General features: G+C 39.4%; 1 protein-coding gene across 1 annotated transcript in view; it reads right to left on the bottom strand.

The window, feature by feature from the left end:
* LOC134227377 (uncharacterized) overlaps nucleotides 1–22,982 on the bottom strand; it is a 317,006-nt gene that overhangs the window by 26,089 nt on the left and 267,935 nt on the right. The window contains 2 exon segments of the mRNA XM_062708795.1: nucleotides 5,917–6,207; nucleotides 6,681–6,840. Of these exon segments, the coding sequence (XP_062564779.1) occupies nucleotides 5,917–6,207; nucleotides 6,681–6,840 (451 nt within the window).

Below are 22,982 nucleotides of genomic sequence, written 5' to 3'. Positions count from 1 at the left end.
TATTCTATCTTTCCTTTATCTTTCTCTCGTTTTTTCTTCCTTGTTTCTTTGTCATCTATATTTTTCCGCCTTTCTTCTACCTTCTTCCCTTATTATTCCCTTGTTCTTCCTACCTGGTTCCTTCTTCTTTTATTCCATCTTCCTTCTTTCTCCTTTTTTCTTCTTCCTTCTTCCTTCTTCCATCTTCTTTATTTTGTTTTCAATCTATCTTCTTCCTTCCTCCTTGTTCCTTCCTTGTTCTTTCTTTTTTCTTCTTCCTTCTTTATTCCTTCTTTCTTCTTTTGTCTGCCTCCTTGTAGTTTCATCCTTTTCCCTTATTCCTTATTTCTTCCTGGTGTCTTCGTTTTCCTTTTTTATTTCTTCTTCCTTTTAGTCTTTCTTTTCATTATCCTTCCTTCCTTGTTCGTTCTCCATTTTTGCATCCTTCTTCTGTCTTCCACCTACCTTCTTCATTCTTTTTTCCTTCTTCCATGATCCTTCTTCCTCCTACTTTCTTTCTCATTCCTTCTTCAAACTTTCGTCTACCTTCTTCTGTCTTCCATCTACTTTCTTCTTTTTTTATTTCTTTACTCTTTCTTCTTACGTCTGTGTTATATATATTTTCTTTAATTTTTCTACCTCTTTTTCCTTCTTCCTCCTCCGGTCTTCCTTCTTTCTTCTTCCTTCCTTTTTGCCTTTTCTTCCGTCTTCCATCTTTCTTCCTCTTTTTTCCTTGTTCCTTGATCCTTTTCCTTTTATTCTCTTTCACTTCCTCCTTCCTTCATACATCTTCCTTCTTCCTTCTTCGTATTTCTTCGTAGCCTATCGTCTCACTGCTCAGGAAGCGTGAAATAAGGAGTTAGAATTTGGACGTCTCACACCTCATTTCTCACTGTAAGAAGTGAGAAGTGAGTAGTGAGACGTCTCATTTCTCAGTTGGCACTACTCTCTTTTTACAGTTGGGAAGTGCGAAATAAGTAATGAGAAGTGAGGCCTATTCGGTCAAATGACCTATTTGGCCAAATGATCTGCTTTGTTGAATAAACCATTCGGTAAAATGTCGTATTCAGCCAAATGATCAGCCAAATTCGACCAAATGATCCATTCGGCCAAATGTCTTATTCGGCCAAATGTTCTATTCGGCAAAATGACCTATTCAGCCGGATGACCCGTTTTGCCAAATGGCTTTTGTCAAGATGGGTTTCGGCCTAATGGTTTGTTCGGCCTAGTGGCATTCAGCCAAATGGGTTTTGGCCAAACAACCCTTCTCCGTTTGAACCTTGTGAATTTTGTAATTGCCACAATGGTGAAGGGACAAATGGTCGAGAAGGACAAAAGGTCGAAAGGAAGAATATGATAACAAATTATTTCCTTTTTCTTCTTTCTTCCTGATTTTTCTTCTTGCTTCTTGTTCCTATCTTCATTTCTTTTTGCTTCTTTCTTCTTTCTTCTTCTTCCTTATTTCTACTTCCTTCTTCATTTTTCCTTCTTCTGTCCATCTTCTTGAATCTTATTTCCTTCTTACCCTTTCTTCCTCTTCTTTCTTCATTCTTTCTTCTTTCTTTTCCATCTTCCACCTTCCTTCTCCCTTTCCCCATCGACCTTCTTTTTTTCTCATTGATTCTTCCGTCCTTTCTTCCTTCCTCGTTTTTCTTCTCTCATCTTCTTTCCTTCTTTCTTCTATCTCATTCCTACTTAATTCATCCATTTTCTGTCATTCGCATTTCTTCTCCCTTCTTCAAACTTCTTTTCTTCCTTACTATTTCATACTTCTTCCTTCTTCTATCTTCCATTTTCCTTCTTGCTTCTTTCTTTTCCCCTACTTCTTATTTTTTCTTTCTTTTTCCTTCTTCGTCCTTTTTTCTTCCTTCTTCCATTCTGTTTCTTCTTTATTCATTCTTCCTTATTTTTTTCTTTTTCTCTTATTTCATCTTCCTTACTACTTCTTTCTTACTCCATCTTTATTCTTCCTTCTCCCTGCTTCCTTCTTCTTTCTTTCTTCTCCCTCCTTCATTCTTTCGCCTTCTTTTTTATTTCTTTCTTATGCCGTACTCTTTCGTATTTCTACTTCCTTTTCCCCTCTTCTTTCTTCCTTATTTATACTTCCTTTTCCTCTTCTTCCTTTTTTCTTCTTCCTTCTTTCTTATTTCTACTTCGTGCTTCTTTCTTCCATATTCTTACTTTCTTCTTCCTTCTTCCTTCTTCCTTTTTGCCTTTCTCGTATATTAAGTATACGTAAAGCAAGACGTAAAGGCTATAGCATTGCTCCAGAACAGAACTTTTAATAGAAGGCTCGGAGACCCATAGTATTATATACCAATCGACTAAGCTCGACGAATTGAGGTGATGTATGTATGTATGTATGTATATGTGTGTGTATGTGTGTATGTGTACAAAAAATGTGAGACACACTTATTTACTCGCAACAAGTTGCATTCGACGCGGAATCCTTCCTTATTTTTCGCTATTGAAAATTGGCTCAATCGGCCATTGCGTTCCGGAGTTATTAGAAAATATTGATTTTTTCCACATTTTCACAAGAGTCCCCCTTGGAAACAAAATTTTTGTTAAGAATTGAATTAGCCCAGAATATAATTGGACTATCCTAATGTGGAACTTGATTAGGAAAGATAGTTCTCTCACTCCATCATATACAAATAACTTTTATAATCATCGTATAGAATGATCGCACCAACGATCGTAGCAACGTAGGTAGAATCCAACCCAATATCGTGAGACCGTGTGCATCTCATATATCAAGTAGATAAGAGCCAGATCGAGTCAGTCGCAAATAAATATCTAAATCGAACGCATCTACCCCTGTATCATACTCTATACAAAAGAGAGCAAATAAATCGCGTAGTTTTCTTACACCAAGACCGGACCAAATTAGTTTAATATCGCTACAATTTCAAATCCGATTTTTTTTTTCAAAAACTGCGGCAAATAAATAAACGCAAATAAATGTGAATTGATGGATCTAACTGAATCTATCTCCCTGAAGTACAATTTTGACCTCTCTTATGTGTTGTCTTGTTTTATAATACGTACACGAGAAAGGCACCATCACCGCTAGCTGGATTATTCAGAGTTTTCTTCTTCCTTCTGGTTTCTTTTCTTCTTTTTTATTCCTTCTTTTTTCTTCCTTCTACTTTTTCTTCCTTCCTCCTTCTTTTCTTCTTCCTTCTTCTTTTTTCCTTCTTCTTTCTTCCTTCATCTTTCTTCCTTCTTCCTTTATCCTTCTTTCTCCTTCTTTCTTCTTTCTTCCTTCATTCTTCTTCTTTCTTCCGTCTTACTACTTCCTTCTTCCTTCTTTTTTTTCCTTTTTCATACTTCCTTCTTTATTCTTCTTCCATTCTTCATTCTTCTGCCTTGTTCTTTCTTACGTCTTCCTTCTTCGTTTTTTTCTTCTTCCATTCTTCATTCTTCTTTCTTTACTCTTCTTTCTTCGTTTTTCTTCTTCCTTATACTTGTTTCCTTCTTTCTTCTCCTTTTCCCATCTTTCTTATTCCATCTTCCTTTTTCTCTCCGTCCATATTTTTTCTTCCATTTTTCTTACCCTTACTTTCTTATTCCTTCTTTATTTACTTTTCGGCCTTGTGTCTCTTTCGACCCTTTTGTTCCATTCGATCTTTTGTCCTATCGATCTTCTGTCCCTTTCGTCGTTTTGTCTTTTAACCATTTGTCCTTTCGGTCAGATGCTCTACAATCTATTGTTGCTTCGTAGGAATGAGAATATTGTTCGTTGTCTCGGCTTCAGAGCAGTTGCCTCTTGCTGACAAGATTGCCAAAAATCAAGGTTGCGTCGTCAACAGCGACTATGTCCTTGAAAGTGGACTTGAAATTGTCTTTAGAAGGGAGTGTTCGGGAAAGTTGGGTTCGGGATTTGAGATAAAACGAATGAAACGCAATTCTCGCTTAACTTTTCAAGAGGACCTCAGTAACATTTTTTTTCATGAATTAATTTGAATAGCGCAATCAACAGAACAACACGAAAGCTATTGATTGTAGTATTCAAATTAAATCATGAAAAAAAATGTTACTTAGGACCTTTTGAAAAGTTAAGCGAGAATTGATTGTTTAAAGTTTTGTTTTCAACGCAATCAACTTAACTTTTTTTCACAGTGTTTATTTTTCCACAAATCTTCATTGCCTGCCTAAAGTTTTGCTAAAAACTACAAAATAATCGAGCCGAATTTAGAAAATATTCAAAATGGTTTCGCTTAGACATTTTTCAAAAATTAGGCTATACTCAAAATGAAAAACCAATGATGCAAATATTGTAATTTGCTTAAAAGAATGCATTCGAAACATTTCAGCAATTCATTCAAGAGTTTCTTAAAATAATACATCAGGATTTTTCTTCGGATTCAAGCATTGTTCTTATGATTGCTTGAGAATTTATCTTATGGGATACCTACAGGAGCTCTGTCTGAGATGCATTTTAAGATTCCTTGAAAAGTTCTTTTTGTATATCCAATGGGATTTTCTTTAATGTGCTAAGGAAAATTTGAAACGCATTTTAAACCTTTGGAATCAATCTTTCCCATGAGAGCTATTTTTCTAATATGCTCATACTATTTCGAATCAAGATGAAGCTTTTGTTCATAAAATCGATACTTAAATGAATGAAGTACGTTACGTAATAATTTAAACTTCTTTTTTTCACATACCAAATTTACATCAATAATTTAGTACTTCATTTTTAAGGGAGCCCTCTCTTCCATAGTGGGTGGTGTGGGATTTAAACAATCATAAGAACCTTTTTTTGTTAAATATCTTGGCTGTGCATATGCACAGCATATGTTTCGAAATGGACAAATTGATATGAAATTTGCGAAAAAGAATCCACATGTCTTGGAGGGACTCGAACCCTCAACATCCTACTCCTAGTAGACACGTGGATTCTTTTTCGCAAATTTCATATCAATTTGTCCATTTCGAAACATGTGCTGTGCATATGCACAGCCAAGATATTTAACACAAAAAATGGTTTTCGTACGGCCGAGTTGCCGAATAATATGCAATTAATTGCATAAGAACCTTCCAAGGCCCCAAAAACCACAGCATATAAATATTCAGTAGTTTCCGAGTCTATAAAAGTCCTACAAACAGACAGAAATTCATTTTTATGTATATAGATTCCCTAAATGGTGCTCACTGGCGCCTCATAAATAAGTAAAGGTCATGCATTAATTTAGTGTCCAAATCATGGGTTGTGATGCCTGACCTTCATCAAGATTTTGAACTTTCAATAACTCAATGGAACCCCAGAAATATGTTTTCAGTTGTCCTTTTTTCTGTTTACTCCTTCTTAACTCCATTTCCTAAACGGCATTCGAACCATTTCAATCCTGTATTAAATGAAGATAAAAAAAAATCAAAGTGAAAACGCCTTCAGAACACGTTCAGATTCATCGGAATAAACGCCATTACTTTATTATTCGATCAGAAAGCAGATTGATTGCTGTGGCTTTCTTTACCAACTGATTTTCCTAGAAGAGATCCCATCAATCACTGAAAGCAGTATTTTTTGTTTGTTCTGGGTTTGGTTCAGTAAAGAAATGTATTTGTTTCCATCAGATGCTTCTCATTGAATTTAAAACAGGTAATAAATCTGCTTTAAAACTAATCAGATGTTCGTTTTCAAATAACGTCGCCACGTAATCCTGAATGGAATATCTAGATTGTTGTAATTTTCCAGATTTATGACACTCCACATGTGTGTTGTTCTATAATAATCGATAAACAACAGTTCACTCCACAAAACGCTCTTCATCAATGCAGAGGATAAAAATGATCAACTGGTATCCATAAACCCAATTCATGGCGTGTCACAAACAAGTTACCCTGAAATGCGCTGCGAAACCCCCCGACAAATAACTACATTTTATCAATGATGAGGCTGAAATGAAAATGCTACAAAGTTATACATACACAACACATCGACATTGATATCGTTGTCGGACAGGTCCTTCCCGATGGAGTTCGCCAGCTCGCACTTGTACGCTCCGATGTCGCCCCGGGTCGAGTTCTTGATGATGAGCCCGATATTCTCCGGATTACCCCCGTCGTGCCGGGCGCTGTCCAGCTTGATCTCCTGATCATTGCGGAACCACTTGACACTTTCGAGCGAGGCCGGATTTGCCTCGTAGTCGCACTTGAGCAGAAAATCCTGCGTTTCGTTGACTGTGATATTCTCCGCCCCGACCCGGACCACCGGTGGGTCTGCTCGTCCCGGCAAAAAGCACGACCGTCATGTGGAGGGAGGTTTAATGTCCAGTTTAGCGCGAAAGACAAATGAGACAGATACGGCAATACAGAGAACATGGATATGGGTGTGAGATGATGAGTAAAACAAATGTACACGCAGAATTTGGGTTAGCATTTTCATTGGGGCCCAGGGAGCAGCATAATCCACCGCGGGCATAAATCATGTCATCACATGGGGCAATTTAATGCCGTCCCGCAGGGTGAGGTATGTGCGGTGAGCATGAATGATGGGTCTTTGAGAAGGGGGCAAGCGCTAGGGATGTTCAACATTCATATATTTTTTTGAAGCAATTGTCATTCCAGATGTCATTTTGATGACATTGAACATTCCTAGTGTTAGTTTGGTGTAGACTGGTTCAAAATTAGCCCTCAATCCAAGCAGTGCGATGCCTCGGGAAAATCTCTACCAATTTCAACTGGATACTCACACATGACCTCGAGCGTAAGGGTGTCGTGCAGTGGCCGGTCGCCATCCTGGCGCATCACAATGTTGTCCGCCTCGCAGCGTATCGATGCACCGTTCTCAAACCGAGTTGCGGTGAATATCATCTGACTGATGGTCTCGAATGTGCCGTCATTCTGTAGGTACTGCAAAAAACAAACGAGAACATCACCGAAGAAGAAATATTGCGGTTGGCTTATTTCCACGGCTTGTCGTTTTCGGGACGAGAGTGGGGTATTCCACTGGGGTAGCCAGTCAGTCAGGCAGTCAGTCAGTCGGTTCGGTCGATTTGCTGGGATTGTCCCGATGATGGTGCACAGTGGTGAAGCAAACCCCAAAGAATGGTTCGAAATTATTAGAAAGCACAGCATGAGTATTTCGTCCCACCGTCAGCCACTGTGCAGCATCCAAACTATTCCCGTTCCGATACGGGCTCTGTTCGGCAGCTTGGTATCAATCAAAGTCAAATCAATTCTAAATTTAGGGGGAGTTGCAGTGTTTGCACGGAATCCCATTCGCCAAATGGTCTCACTTAAAATGATGCACGAAGCAAGATCAATGTCGCGAGTGTTGACGGGAAAGTACACACATTTGAAAAATGCTCGCGACCGTGTTCGAAGCGAACGGATCCTGGCCGCTAGGTTGGTTTGTTAGGGACATCAGTTATGATGATTAATTGACGCCAGATAGTGAAATATTTCCTATTCGGTATCTTTTCTGGTTAGGATTGGATACAAAGTACTGCAAGTTGCAGACTGAAGCTTACCAATTAACATCAATAGGAAGCTCATCCGATATCAGGACTTGATAATTATGTTGCAATAGACTTCCTGGAAATTATGGAGCGTATGAGAATATTATTCTCAATTGCTTTTCGCTTAGCAAAAGGAATAGAAATTGGAAATATATAATGAATCCGTACTGTAATTGGGAATAAAACTATTGAAAGCCATTTTGTAACGATTTTATTCAATTTGTGTAGAAATTCGTTCGAACATATTCATCATAATGGAAAATTCCTTCCGATAAATCCAAATGAAATTTCGTCTGAAAGGGAAAAGGATCTTTCAGATTTTCTACGGAAATACACCTGGAATTCTTAAGAAAATTTCTCTCGAAAGGAGTTGAAAATATCTTTACGAGAAATTCCCCAAGAAAACCGTTTGAGAATTCCTCTCCAAGTTCCCGTGGAATTTACTACGGAAATCTTTGGAGTATTATCATGGAATTATTTTGGCTTTGGGTTTTAGGCAGAGGGCCATGTTAGAGAAAAAATATTGTTGAAATCACTGTTATTCTGCCTAACGTCCACCCAGGAACGGCTTGGATAGTGACTTGGTGATCACTGGCCCCCTGCTAATCTTCAGTTACTATTCATTTCACACTTGCGGTGTCAATGAAATCTGTATCTTCATTACTTTCATCGACTCCCTTTCGCTTTGAGTAGTATAATTATCACCGAAAAAAGCCAATTTTCAAAATCCCTTCAGTAAATCATCCGTGAGTTCCTGATGAAGCTCCTACGGGAATTATGGGTTGGATTCTTCCAGCGGAACTGGTTATTCGGCGGACAGAAATGAAACCAAGGGAAGAGGTTATGGTTCTATTCGCCGAATAACCTGTCCCGTCTAAATAATCCAACAGATTATGGGCCCATAATCTATGAAATTCCTCCGACAGAACAGGGATGGCTCAAGGCATGATTCTTTACTCGATACATCACGTATACGGACGTTTCCCGGTGTGAATCCAAAGTTTCTCTGAGTTCTCCCTGTCCCGTTGGAAGAATCCAACAGAATGAAGGTTCCTTCAGGCATGTTGGCAGAAATTCCTCCGGAGGTTCGTACAAAACTTCTCTCGGAGTATTTTTCAGGACTCTTGCGGTAAGTCCTGCAGAAAACCATTCGGGAAGTACTGCAAATATATTTTCTTATTTCCTTCGCAGAAAGTCTTCGAGAATTCCGGAAATTCCTACGTAAATAGGATAAATACTCTGTAGAATTTATTTTTGGAATTACTGAGACCACCAGCAGAATGAATGAAGAAATTCTTCTAACAAATCTTACGGCAATTCGTTCGATAATTCCCCGGAATCGAATTTCTATTCTCAGGGCTTTATTAGCAGGAAATACCGTAAATATTCCCAAAAAAAACTAACACGAAAGTTTCAAAAGGAATTTTGGAGGAATTCTTGAAAGAATCTCCACAGATTTTCTCGGCAAAAATTTCGCAGTGATTTCTCAGAAAAATCAACCGGAGATGTTTTTAGCTTCAGCTTTGACTGCCGCTACAGAAAAATTCCGATAGGTTCCACAGGACTTGACATCCAATTACTTTCAACCGGAAATCTCGCAGCAACTACCCATTTAGCACAGTTCGGACTGATTTGATTGCAGCAACTGTAATATGACTCGATTTGGTCGTACATGAACCATGGATACTCGTTTATAAAAAGTATGCCGCTCAGGTACATATCTCGGATCTTTGGAGGAACTCTCACAGTGCTTATGAGATATCTTTCCGCACGAATTTCAAGAAATTTGTTTCCAGCATTCTCGCTCATAATACGTTAAAAATCCATTAAAAATGTCATAATTACTGATCTGTTTCTTAAAATTTCAACTGATCTGTTGAAAACTGAATGAGTTGCGAAATAGGTTGAAGACGGAAAGTTCAACCATGTATAATGTCCGGAGCAATTCCGTAATTAAATAAATATTAAAATAAAAAAAACTTCTTGGATTTCTGATTTCTGACCCTGTCATCCGCTTTTGTATTTATATTTGTTCACCATCTTCGACTATGTCGTACAGGTTTACTGGGTCTTTCCATGGTAATTGTCGCAAGGCAAATCCAATGAAATGTTTTTGAAAGCGTTCAATTCTTAAGGAGTGCGTGATATAAAAAGGATCATACAGGGGAGTACATTCTAAGATACTAGTACTAGCGCGCAAAACAGTGTCTTAAGACAATAAATATCTGAGAATTCAGCTGCATATCGTCTGATAAAGTTTAGTACCGTGTATGCTTTGGAGATCGCAATGCTTATGTGTTGTGTTGAATGTTAACTTTGAGTCGATAGTAACACCTAGGTCACAAATTGAATTCACGCGATCCAGATAACCCATGCCCATTAGATACTGATGAACAATAATGTTGTTTGAGCGAGAGAAAGATATAATTTTGTTTTTCAGTTCTTCAGATGTACAGGAGGAAGGTTGTCAGTTCCGGGTCCTTTAGTTGCGTTTAGATCCTTAATTGTTTCCAGAACATCATCTGGAGTAAACTGTGGGCACGGTAGACTAATGTTGAAAGAAGGTATTTGTTCGAATGAGTTCCATCGTTGAACTGATGATTTTCGGAGAAAATATTAGAGGAATATCTGCGGGACTTTTCTGGACACATTGTGGGATTTACTGAAGAAACTGCTGTAGGACTTTTCGGAGGTACTCCTGGTTTTTCTGAAGGAATAGTCAAAGGAATACTCAGAGAAGCTACTGGAACTTTTTCCGGAGGAATTCCTTTAAGAATTTTCGAAGAATTTCCTGAAAGATTTTCAAGAGGAACTCCTGGAATAATTCTTGAAGGACCTTCTGGAGGAATTTTTGACGGAATTTCCGAAAAAAAACTCCTGAAGAGTTTCTGGAAGAACTTCTGCAGGTATTTTTATAGGAATATCCGAAAGAGCTCTTGGAGAAATTTCTGGAGAAATTCCTGAGAGAATATCAGGGGTAGTTCCTGTCGAACTTTCCGGAGAAACTCGTGGATAAATCTTGGAGGAATTTCCGAAGGAACTCCTGAAGGATTTCCAAAATAATTCTCAGAGGTATTTTCGGAGAACTTTCTGAAGGAACAACTGGAGGAATTGTGGAAGAACTCCGTAAGGAAATTCCGAAGAAGTCTTTAGAGATATTTCCGTAGGAACTTCTGAAGAAATTTTCGGAGTAGGGAAACGGTTCGCCACTTCATCTCATAGCTCCTATTTACATCCCATCAAAAACAAAGCAATGGAAAGGAATTGGTTTGTTTATTATTTTGTGATTTTTTTTCAGCAGTGAGCACGCATGTTGACAAAAGAAAGCGACGAATTTGGTGCCGTATTTATTTGTTAAGCAATGAGATGGATATATGTACAGTGAGATGGAGATCTGAACATTTCCTATTACTTGGAGCAATTTCAGAATGAAATCCAGAGTAATTGTCGAATTTCCGGAAGAACTCCTGGAGGAATTTATGGAAGAATTCTTGGAAGAATTTTCTTAAAAGCTTTTGTAGGAATTTCCGAAGAAACTCCTGAAGGAGTTCCTGGAAGTTCTTGCCGAGGTATTTCAGAAGAAAGTTTTGAAGTAACTTCCGGTGGAACTCTTGGAAGATTTTCAGGAGAAACTCCGGGAATAAGTCTTGATGGACCTTCTAGAAGAACTCCTGGAGGAATTTCCGGAACAACTTCTGCAGGTATTTCTGGAGGATTATCCAAAAGATCCTGGAGGAATTTCTGGAGAAATTCCTGGAGGAACTTTCGGGGAGTTTCTGTCGAATTTTCCGGAGAAACTCGTGGATAATTCTTGAAGGAATTTCCGAAGGAACTCCTGAAGGAATTTCCGTAGAAGCTACCGAAGGGATTTCCGGGATAATTCTTTAGAGGTATTTTTGGAGGAATTTCTGAAGAACTCCTGGAGGAATTGTGGAAGACCTCCTTAAGGAAATTCCGAAGGATTGTTTCGAGAAACTTCTAAAGAAATTTTCGGAGGATTTCTCGGAGGAATTTCAGGATGAAATCCAAGGGAATTTTTGAATGAACTCCTGAAGGAAGTTTCTAAGGAACTTCTGGAGAAATTTTCTGAAGAACTCCTGGAGGAATTGATGAAAGAATTCTTGGAAGAATTTCCTAAAAGATTCTGGAGGAATTTCCGTAGAAACTCCTGGAGAAGTTCCTGGAAGTACTTGCCGAAGTATTTCAGAAGAAAGTTCTGAAATAAATTCCGGTGGAGCCCTTGGAATATTTTCAGGAGGAACTCCAGGAATAATTCTTGATAGACCTTCTAGAAGAACTCCTGGAGGAATTTCCGGAACAATCTTTTGAAGAGTTTCAGGAAGAACTTCTGCAGGTATTTCTGGAGGATTATCCAAAAAAGCTCTTGGAGGAATTTCTGGAGAAATTCCTGTAGGAATTTCCGGGGAGTTTCTGTCGAATTTTCGGAGAAACTCGTGGATAATTCTGGGAGGAATTTCCGAAGGAACTCCTAAAGGAATTTCCGTAGAAGCTACTGAAGGATTTCCGGAATAATTGGAAGATTTTCAGGAGGAACTCCGGGAATAAGTCTCGAGGACCTTCTAGAAGTACTCCTGGAGGAATTTCCGGAACAATCTCTTGGAGAGTTTCCGGATGAACTCCGGCAGATATTTCTGGAGTATTATCCAAAAGCTCTTGGAGGAGTTTCTGGAGAAATTCCCAAGGAATTTCCGGGGGAGTTCCTGTCGAATTTTCCGGCGAAACTCGTGGATAATAATTCTTGGAGATATTTCCGATATGAATGTGTAGGACCAGCGTTTGCTTAGCTGGGGCATATTGTACCCCATTTTCCTATCGTTGGTGGAACATATACCTCTACCTCGATGAATCTGTACCAGTGAGGCTTCCAAATAATATCAGCCGGGATTTGTCGGACTATGTAATAAAGGGCTTTCAAAATTTAAAACTGCTGAAAAAACGCATTTCTTATTCGATTCCTTCGCAACAAGTTGCATTCGGTCCAGATAGATCGCAATTTTCGATTCAAGCTGGATTTATCTCAGTACGGTTCCAGAATTATTCCAGAATCCGTTGGAATCATTCTGGGCGTAAGAATCATTCTGGGAGTAAGAATCAAAAGGGCGTAAGACACCTCAAACTTCATGATTCCATAAAACATTGATGGAAAAAATATTTTTAGGGTTCCTGGGCCACACGGGTTTAATCCGCCCACAGTCCGGGGGACCTCCGGAATGGCTATGTCCCAAATTGAGTAACAAACTGAATGGCAATTTCTCAAATTGAATCAAGACAGATCATGTCACACCACAAAAGAGTTTTTTCTTTTTTTTTTTTTTTTTTTTTTTTTTTTTTTTTTTTTTGTTTTTTTGTTTTTTTTTTTTGTCTCTGTCTTTCTGTCCCGTAGAGCGCCGTAGCTCTGGCCGTCCGGAAGATGCTCCCATTCGAACCATTCTTCGAGCACGACGACACACCACATCGTCCCTGACGCCAAATGACCGGATGAGCTGCTGAAATTCCTTGATTATGATGATTCCCTGATTCCCGAATCCTAATCCCCGTCCATCCTTAAACATTGTAAACCTAACCTCGAGTCACCACGAGTACGTTGGCTTATTTCCCTCTCTTACTAATTTAATAATAAGATTATGTCGATTGTACATATCTCAAAGAAACGTGGCTCCGTAAAGTGTTATACACGCCTGAGCCTACCAAATAAACGAAATTGGAAAAAAACACAAAAAGAGTTTACAAAACATTGATGAAAATCATATTCTAAGGGTACCTGGGCCACTTGGCTTCAATCCTGTCACATCATTCCCATTATTGCTTCGTAAAATCATGTTCATGGCTTCTGCCCGGGTTGATCAAAACTAATCCATAGATTTTGGTTATGCGTGAAGGTCTAAATGTGCCACTTCAGGATTTTTATTGGACGTACTAGAAGTTATGCTGTGTACGTGTCCGTTCTATTCTAGGTAGGGACACGGCAGGTACTTTCGTCCATCGTCGTAGGGGTTAAAACCAACGAAAGCAACGTCCATTTGCTAGAACTCCACTACAGCTGAACGTTTTTCCTGAACCTTCGATTTAGTACGGATGAGTTAAAAAAAAGTGTCTCTTTTATTGGTTTCCAAGACTATGACGAAAAGACGAAAATGCCTGCCTTAACCCTACCACGAGGAGCATGCACCATATTTGAAACGGTTTGACTGATCTTTACTTACACGTAACAAATCGACATCACGAAATTCACGTGGATTTTGGAATCCGGTTTTAGGCTGATTTGTTCGAAAGGTTTTGTGTTTAGGATTGAATTCTGAAAAAAAAACTTCCATATGATTAAGAAAGGGTCAGTAGTTGGCTTATTCTGGATTTTTTCAATGCTATTGTTTACTGTTGGAACGGGGTTTGAATACTGAATTTCTTTTTCTAAATTATATTAATCACTAGCATGATACGGTCTTGCTCGGGTTTATATTGAACTTGTCAATTTTACGACGCCGCACTCTAATTCAAATTTTGTGCGAATTGGATTTCCTCGCAACTCACCCTATTATTGTATTTACACGATTTTTCAACTTTTCCCATTACTCTTTGCATATATGAACACATCCAAGACGAATCGATTAGTGCGGAAATCTTGCAAATTGGTTCATTCGTTAGTGAGTTGTATTGACTCAAAGGAAATGTTAACTCATTTTTATTTTTATATAGGAAGATAGATAGATATACATTATCCAAAATTATATGAAAAACATAATTATTCTTATATCTCCTGTTTTGATTTTTGTACTTGTACTTAGACGGAACACAATTCGTTTGTGCAGTGAACATAAACCCTTTTCGTTTCGTTACATCTTGGTATACGAAAAAAGAACAACAACAAAAAGAAAGTTGGAAATTGATGGGGTTAAAACAACTTTCACCTGCAGAAAATCGACTCTCCATCCAGGTTATCAAGTTTATTGCTGGGATGTGCAGGATGTCTTCATTGGCGTGCATCTTGTTCACGGAAGGAATTCATGCGGTCATTTGGAAAGTTTTGTCACCTTCTTTGAAGAAGAAGATTCTTTGTAATGCTTTTGATGAAAAGTCCTGCTTCGGCGCCGGCGACAAAAGGGAAGCAACCCAAAGATGATTCAGACGTGAATAATGAAGACAGGATGTAGTGCTTTTATAAGCTTTTCAACAGGTCATCACCATTCTGTACAGCAATAGACTGTTAATAACGGCGTTAGTTAATCGTAAACAAATATGTACAGAGCATGGAAGTGCCGGCAGAAAATAATACCATCGCATCGAAACGGTATCGATAGTAATTATACCATTTGTTTAAAAACTGTAAATCATATTTTGAGAACTAGTCCATGACGTAGGACTACGTCTTTGTTTCCGATATGGATGCGGGGGTATATTTCGCATATTGGGCAAATATGGGAGCACAAATAAAAATATATCGTTTTGTCTAAAATCTCATGTTCTAAAAACTCAGATGTGCATAGGGAGGTGGGTTCAAGTCCCATCGAAGGGAAATTGGTTACAGCCATAACATTTTTCAAATCAAAATCTTCCACATAATATAGGGGAAATGACGGCTTTGGCAGGTTTTGTTCTATTATGGTCAGGGGGGTTTTTGCTGACCAAATTTCATGAAATTTGGCCACAATATTCTTTGATATGCAAAGAATGCTTAGGCCAAATTTGAGCATAATTAGTTTAAGAAATCCCCCCCCCTACAATAATAACCTGCGTCATTTCCCCTATATATTCACATCTGAGTTTTCAGAATATTGTAAATTAATGTCCTAGTCGGGTGTTTTAATAGGCCATTAACTTCGATTGAACTTAAATTTAATGACCGAACACTCGGTTAGGACTTGCTGCTTAGTGTTCAGCACTTCCACATCAGTTGTTAACCCTGAGGTTTCCTAAACCAAGTTACCAGTTGTGCATTCGTATAGGGCACAACTTTGTCTCTTTCTCGTTTTCTCGCTAGGCTAAGGAGGGCCCCTACTCGCTTAAGACCAATTCAGCTTGATGCCCGCAGGTACTTCTTTCCAAAGGATCTTGTGTTCATTTACAATCTTCATCCTCTGGACGAAAAATCATTGAACATGCTACTACCAATGTTCGGAATATGAGTCATGTCGGAGAATTGGGTCAAAACAGTAGATAATGGAGTGCACAGTTGGGAAAAACGGACCCATAAAAGTAACTTTTTATTTCGGCTACCTGATGCGCCGGAAAATACCTTTCCTCTACGACAAATCGAGTGGTGCTATTTTCAAGCGCCGGAAATTATGGGAACTTTCCGTTTTGCCAAATTTAACCTTACAAAACGTATTTTTTTCTATGACAGTGATTCTGTCTTCTTTTAATACCGGGCGATGCTATCATCTAAGGGACGCATAATCTACTCTCCTTCGCATTATACCGGGCAGACGCGTGTATTTTAAGAAGACAAGACATTTTACCTTTGCCTTAACCAGGCAGACGCGTGCATCATACTGATCAAACGTATTCATTGGAAGAAAATAAGGGAAGTGACAGTATAAAAAAGACAGGAACATCGTCTTCGACCAGAGGTCGTACAGACTGAACACTTAACACCTGGCATGGGACAAGGGACAAGACAAAGGATACATTTGAATCATTTGTTTGAGTCCATTTTACTGCATAAGTCCATTTTACACAATTTCGAGAAAACAACAAAAAATGTTTTAAACGAACTGGCAACGAACCTTTCGATTTCTTCGATATAGGGTTATGCGCTAATTCGTCCATGGCGCTAGCATTCGTCATATCAAATTCTAAATCACTAAATACTCGCGAATCGTAAACTAAAATAATGAACTAACCATCTGGCGAGATAGAAAAAGTGTACACTACGATCTGCATTCATTTAAATTACATTCCGGTGTTACTTACTTGAAATACAGTTAAATTTAACTTTGCGGCAGTGACTTTTTCACAATTTCCTACGTTACCCGTGCGACGAAGGAAAATCCAGTTCGTTCACTGCTGTAGAAGACGCGCAACACCGTCACCAAAATCAACTTAATTCACTGCTTTTCACCGCACTTTTTCACATAAATTTCTCACTGCGCACTAAATAAAAGCAATGTCTGTTGCTCAACTGAAAACTTATTCAAAAATAACTATCGAAAGGCGTTCAAATGATCTGTTTTTTCAAACTTTAGAGCGTTTGAAATTTATTTTCTTCGTCGCCTTGTTTATAGTCGAAAAACGCGTTGCCAAACTGGCAGTTTGAACTGAAATAATCTTATGTTACACATCTGATAATACATCATGCAGTCAATAAAAGTGGGTTTTTCAATTATTTTCCGCTAGTGTAATAAAATAAAAGTCTTCCAAATAAATATTTTTCATACACACTCGTCATTCACACTAAAATTTTCCACTATTCCAAAAGTTTGAAACAGGAGAAATAATTTCATAACAGAAATCAGTTGGCAGCACTACCCACGTACATGTTAAGCATGTGTGTTAGTTGTTTGACAGACTGAGGCATTTAACTGAATGGCAGCACAATCGAAACCATTTTTATGCGGTCGAAATGGGACTGCAATAGGAAATTTTTGTTAACTGGAACCGAAATAAACTTTTAAGTTTGACTTTCAGAATTGACCGAAACGAACGTTATTCTGCATAAAGTCACAGATAAGTCATCCAGTTATCCAAGAAATGGCTTGAGCTCAGGAACAAAGATTTGCAGTCCTGTTTTAAGTATGGTACATGCTCCTTGTGGTACAGAGAAAGAATACGTAGATGATCAATTTCCCGGTTTCAAATATGGTACATGCTCTCTGTAGTACAAAGAACAGAATGCGTTCACTGCATATGTTCTTGGTCATCCAAGAAATCCCTGGAGTAAGGCCTTTCGATCTACACGCGTAACTGAAGATCAATTTTCCGGTTTCAAATATGGTACATGCTCTCTGTAGTACAAAGAACAGAATGCGTTCACTGCATATGTTCTTGGTCATCCAAGAAATCACTGGAGTAAGGCCTTTCGATCTACACGCGTAACTGAAGATCAAATTTCCGGTTTCAAATATGGTACATGCTCTCTGTAGTACAAAGAACAGAATGCGTTCACTGCATATGTTCTTGGTCATCCAAGAAATCCCTGGAGTAAGGCCTTTCGATCTACACGCGTAACTGAAGATCACTTTTCCGGTTTCAAATATGGTACATGCTCTCTGTAGCACAAAGAACAGAATGCGTTCACTGCTTATGTTCTTGGTCATCCAAGAAATCCCTGGAGTAAGGCCTTTCGATCTACACGCGTAACTGAAGATCAATTTTCCGGTTTCAAATAAGGTACATGCTCTCTGTAGTACGAATAACAGAATGCCCTCACAGCATATGTTCTTGGTTATTCAAGAAATCCCTGGAATAAGCAATTTGATCTTCACGCGTAGCTGAAGACCAATGTTCCGATTTTAAATATGGTACATGCTCTCTTCATGTTGAATACATTTGTGTTGAACTTGATGTTAAACTTAAAAAACACACAAATAAAGGGATGATTCAAATATGACGTCCACTATTTTTTTAGATTTCTAGACCCCCCTCCCTCCTCTGTCACGCTTTTTTGTATACCTTGTATATGCAGTGTCACAAAATCTTACAAACCCCTCCCCTCCTAAAACCTGTGACATCATTGTTGAACGACCTCAAAGAAAAAAAAAACCCAACTTAGTTCACCGAATAGTGATACTGCCTTTCTCGCATTTAGTCAAGACACCAACCTTATATGTCGCTTATATGGCTCGGTTTAATGTACCATTTTCGTAATAACTTTCAAACGCGATCAACTAGGCGTTGCCTTCTATCGAATAAAACTTGTTGCGAGAATATCGGCTAAGGATTGCTATAAAAAGTTGTCTAATGTTTTTCTTTGCTTTTGTGCACACACACACACATACACACATACACCACCGGAACTGTCGGACCACCTCTGCAACCCGAAGACGAAGACGGTGCAATGCGCGAAAGCCGCCGGTAGTCGGGGCACCATCAGTGCGGAAGTTTCCTTCACCGGAACTGGTGGACCACCCTCGACACCGGGGGAAGTCAGGAGAATTCGAGTGAGGAAATTTGCAGCACGACCGCCGAGGGATCGAGACAACGTAGAAGTGGATCTCAGCAAGCCAGTCGGCGAACTAGCCTAAGCTTAGGGGCCGGAATTTTAGAAGAAGTGCATGAGCACAACCACCCAACACCACCCCCCGGAGTAATCGCAGCATCCCGAGGTCCCGGGGGGATCGAGGCAAGGAGGATAAGGGACCCGGTTTATCCGAGAGGCACATTTTTAGCAGGTCGGGAGGAGCCCATCCCTGTTCGCCTTCGAGCATAGTGTGGATGCCCGAGGTGTCAGTCGCGCATATTTTTGATGGCCTTTAACCGTTGTAGAAAAACAATACACACACATACACACATGCATACAGTTCGTTGAGTCGAGTAGATTGGTATATAACACTATGGGTCTCCGGGCCTTCTATAAAAAGTTCGTTCTTGGAGTGTAATGATAGCCTTTCGGTACAACTTTGTTGTATGAGAAAGGCAAAAATAATGGGTACATTATATATTCAAAACAGGCCTTTATATCGTTATTTACGCGTGTCGATCTGAAATGATCCACTTCAGGTATTTCTTGGATATCCGCGAACGGCTTTCATGCGCAGATTCTGTTACTGTGAAACCTCCATGAGTCAATATTGAAGGGACCTTACATTTACAAAACCATCTTGCAGATCATTGGTTATGAATGTAGATCTGAAGGCCTCCACTTCAGGTATTTCTTGGATAACCGCGAACGTCTTCCATACGCAGATTCTGTTATATGTACTACAATGGGTACATAACATTTAAAAAACAAGCCTGTCGATCATTGGTTACGCGTGTAGACCTGAAGGCCTTCACTTCAGGTATTTTGTGGATAACCGTGAAGATCTTCCATACGCAGATTCTATCATAGGTACCACTATGGGTATATTTCATTTACAAAACAGGCCTGTAGATCATTGGTTACGCGTGTAGACCTGAAGGCCTTCACTTCAGGAATTTCTTGGATAACCGTGAAGATCTTCCATGCGCAGATTCTGTTATATGTACCACAATGGGTATATTGCATTTACAAAACAGGCCTGTAGATCATTGGATACGCGTGTAGATCTGAAGACCTCCACTTCAGGTATTTCTTGGATAACCGCGAACGTCTTCGATACGCAGATTCTGTTATATGTACCACAATGGGTACATTACATTAACAAAATAGGCCTGTAGATCATTGGTTACGCGTGTAGATCTGAAGGCCTGCACTTCCGGTTTTTCTTGGATAACCGCGAACGTCTTCCATACGCAGATTCTGTTATATGTACCACAATGGGTAAACTACATTTACAAAACAGGCCTGTAGATCATCGGTTACGCGTGTAGACCTGAAGGCCTTCACTTCAGGGATTTCTTGGATAACCGTGAATATCTTCCATACGCAGATTCTGTTATATGTACCACAATGGGTATATTACATTTACAAAACAGGCCTGTAGATCATTGGATACGCGTGTAGATCTGAAGACCTCCACTTCTGGTATTTCTTGGATAACCGCGAACGTCTTCGATACGCAGATTCTGTTATATGTTCCACAATGGGTACATTACATTAACAAAATAGGCCTGTAGATCATTGGTTACGCGTGTAGATCTGAAGGCCTTCACTGCCGGTATTTCTTGGTTAACCGCGAACGTCTTCCATACGCAGATGCTGTTATATGTACTACAATGGGTATATTACATTTACAAAACAGGCCTGTAGATCATTGGTTACGCGTGTAGACCTGAAGGCCTTCACTTCAGGGATTTCTTGGATAACCGTGAAGATCTTCCATACGCAGATTCTGTTATATGTACCACAATGGGTGTATTACATTTACAAAACAGGCCTGTAGATCATTGGATACGCGTGTAGATCTGAAGTCCTCCACTTCAGGTATTTCTTGGATAACCGCGAACGCCTTCGATACGCAGATTCTGTTATATGTACCACAATGGGTACATTACATTAACAAAATAGGCCTGTAGATCATTGGTTACGCGTGTAGATCTGAAGGCCTTCACTGCCGGTATTTCTTGGATAACCGCGAACGTCTTCCATACGCAGATGCTGTTATATGTACTACTATGGGTACATTACATTAACAAAACAGGCCTGTAGATCATTGGTTACGCGTGTAGACCTGAAGGCCTTCACTTCAGGGATTTCTTGGATAACCGTGAAGATCTTCCATACGCAGATTCTGTTATATGTACCACAATGGGTATATTACATTTACAAAACAGGCCTGTAGATCATTGGATACGTGTGTAGATCTGAAGACATTACATTAACAAAATAGGCCTGTAGATCATTGGTTACGCGTGTAGACCTGAAGGCCTTCACTTCAGGGATTTCTTGGATAACCGTGAAGATCTTCCATATGCAGATTCTATCATATGTACCACAATGGGTGTATTACATTTACAAAACAGGCCTGTAGATCATTGGATACGCGTGTGAATCTGAAGACCTTCACTTCCGGTATTTCTTGGATAACCGCGCACGTCTTCCATACGCAGATTCTGTTATATGTACTATAATGGGTACATTACATTTACAAAACAGGTCTGTAGATCATTGGTTACGCGTGTAGATCTGAAGGCCTGCACTTCCGGTTTTCTTGGATAACCGCGAACGTCTTCCATACGCAGATTCTGTTATATGTACCACAATGGGTAAACTACATTTACAAAACAGGCCTGTAGATCATTGGTTACGCGTGTTGACATGAAGGCCTTCACTTCCGGCATTTCTTGGATAACCGTGAAGATCTTCCATATGCAGATGTGCCACAATGGGTAGATTACATTTACAAAACAGGCCTGTAGATCATTGGTTACGCGTGTAGATCTGAAGACCTCCACTTCAGGGATTTCTTGGATAACCGCGAACGTTTTCGATACGCAGATTCTGTTATATGTTCCACAATTGGTACATTACATTAACAAAATAGGCCTGTAGATTATTGGTTACGCGTGTAGATCTGAAGGCCTTCACTGCCGGTATTTCTTGGATAACCGCGAACGTCTTCCATAAGCAGATGCTGTTATATGTACTACAATGGGTACATTACATTTACAAAACAGGCCTGTAGATCATTGGTTACGCGTGTAGACCTGAAGGTCTTCACTTCAGGGATTTCTTGGATAACCGTGAAGATCTTCCATACGCAGATTCTGTTATATGTACCACAATGGGTATATTACATTTACAAAACAGGCCTGTAGATCATTGGATACGCGTGTAGATCTGAAGACCTCCACTTCAGGTATTTCTTGGATAACCGGGAACGTCTTCGATACGCAAATTCTGTTATATGTACCACAATGGGTACATTACATTAACAAAATAGGCCTGTAGATCATTGGATACGCGTGTAGATCTGAAGACCTTCACTTCAGGTATTTCTTGGATAACCGCGAACGTCTTCCATACGCAGATTCTGTTATATGTATTACAATGGGTACATTACATTAACAAAACAGGCCTGTAGATCATTGGTTACGCGTGTAGACCTGAAGGCCTTCACTTCAGGGATTTCTTGGATAACCGTGAAGATCTTCCATACGCAGATTCTGTTATATGTACCACAATGGGTATATTACATTTACAAAACAGGCCTGTAGATCATTGGATACGCGTGTAGATCTGAAGACATTACATTTACAAAACAGGCCTGTAGATCATTGGTTACGCGTGTAGATCTGAAGGCCTTCACTTCAGGGATTTCTTGGATAACCGTGAAGATCTTCCATACGCAGATTCTGTTATATGTACCACAATGGGTGTATTACATTTACAAAACAGGCCTGTAGATCATTGGATACGCGTGTAGATCTGAAGACCTCCACTTCAGGTATTTCTTGGATAACCGCTAACGCCTTCGATACGCAGATTCTGTTATATGTACCACAATGGGTACATTACATTAACAAAATAGGCCTGTAGATCATTGGTTACGCGTGTAGATCTGAAGGCCTTCACTGCCGGTATTTCTTGGATAACCGCGAACGTCTTCCATACGCAGATGCTGTTATATGTACTACAATGGGTACATTACATTAACAAAACAGGCCTGTAGATCATTGGTTACGCGTGTAGACCTGAAGGCCTTCACTTCAGGGATTTCTTGGATAACCGTGAAGATCTTCCATACGCAGATTCTGTTATATGTACCACAATGGGTATATTACATTTACAAAACAGGTCTGTAGACCATTGGATACGCGTGTAGATCTGAAGGCCTTCACTTCCGGTATTTCTTGGATAACCGCGAAGGTCTTTCATACGCAGATGCTGTTATATGTACTACTATGGGTATATTACATTTACAAAACAGGCCTGTAGATCATTGGTTACGCGTGTAGACCTGAAGGCCTTCACTTCAGGAATTTCTTGGATAACCGTGA

Source organism: Armigeres subalbatus, chromosome 3 (assembly GCF_024139115.2).
Source record: "Armigeres subalbatus isolate Guangzhou_Male chromosome 3, GZ_Asu_2, whole genome shotgun sequence".
NCBI lineage: Eukaryota > Metazoa > Arthropoda > Insecta > Diptera > Culicidae > Armigeres > Armigeres subalbatus.
Note: the sequence above shows the minus strand (reverse complement) of the source record. Positions and strands in the feature narration are given on the sequence as shown.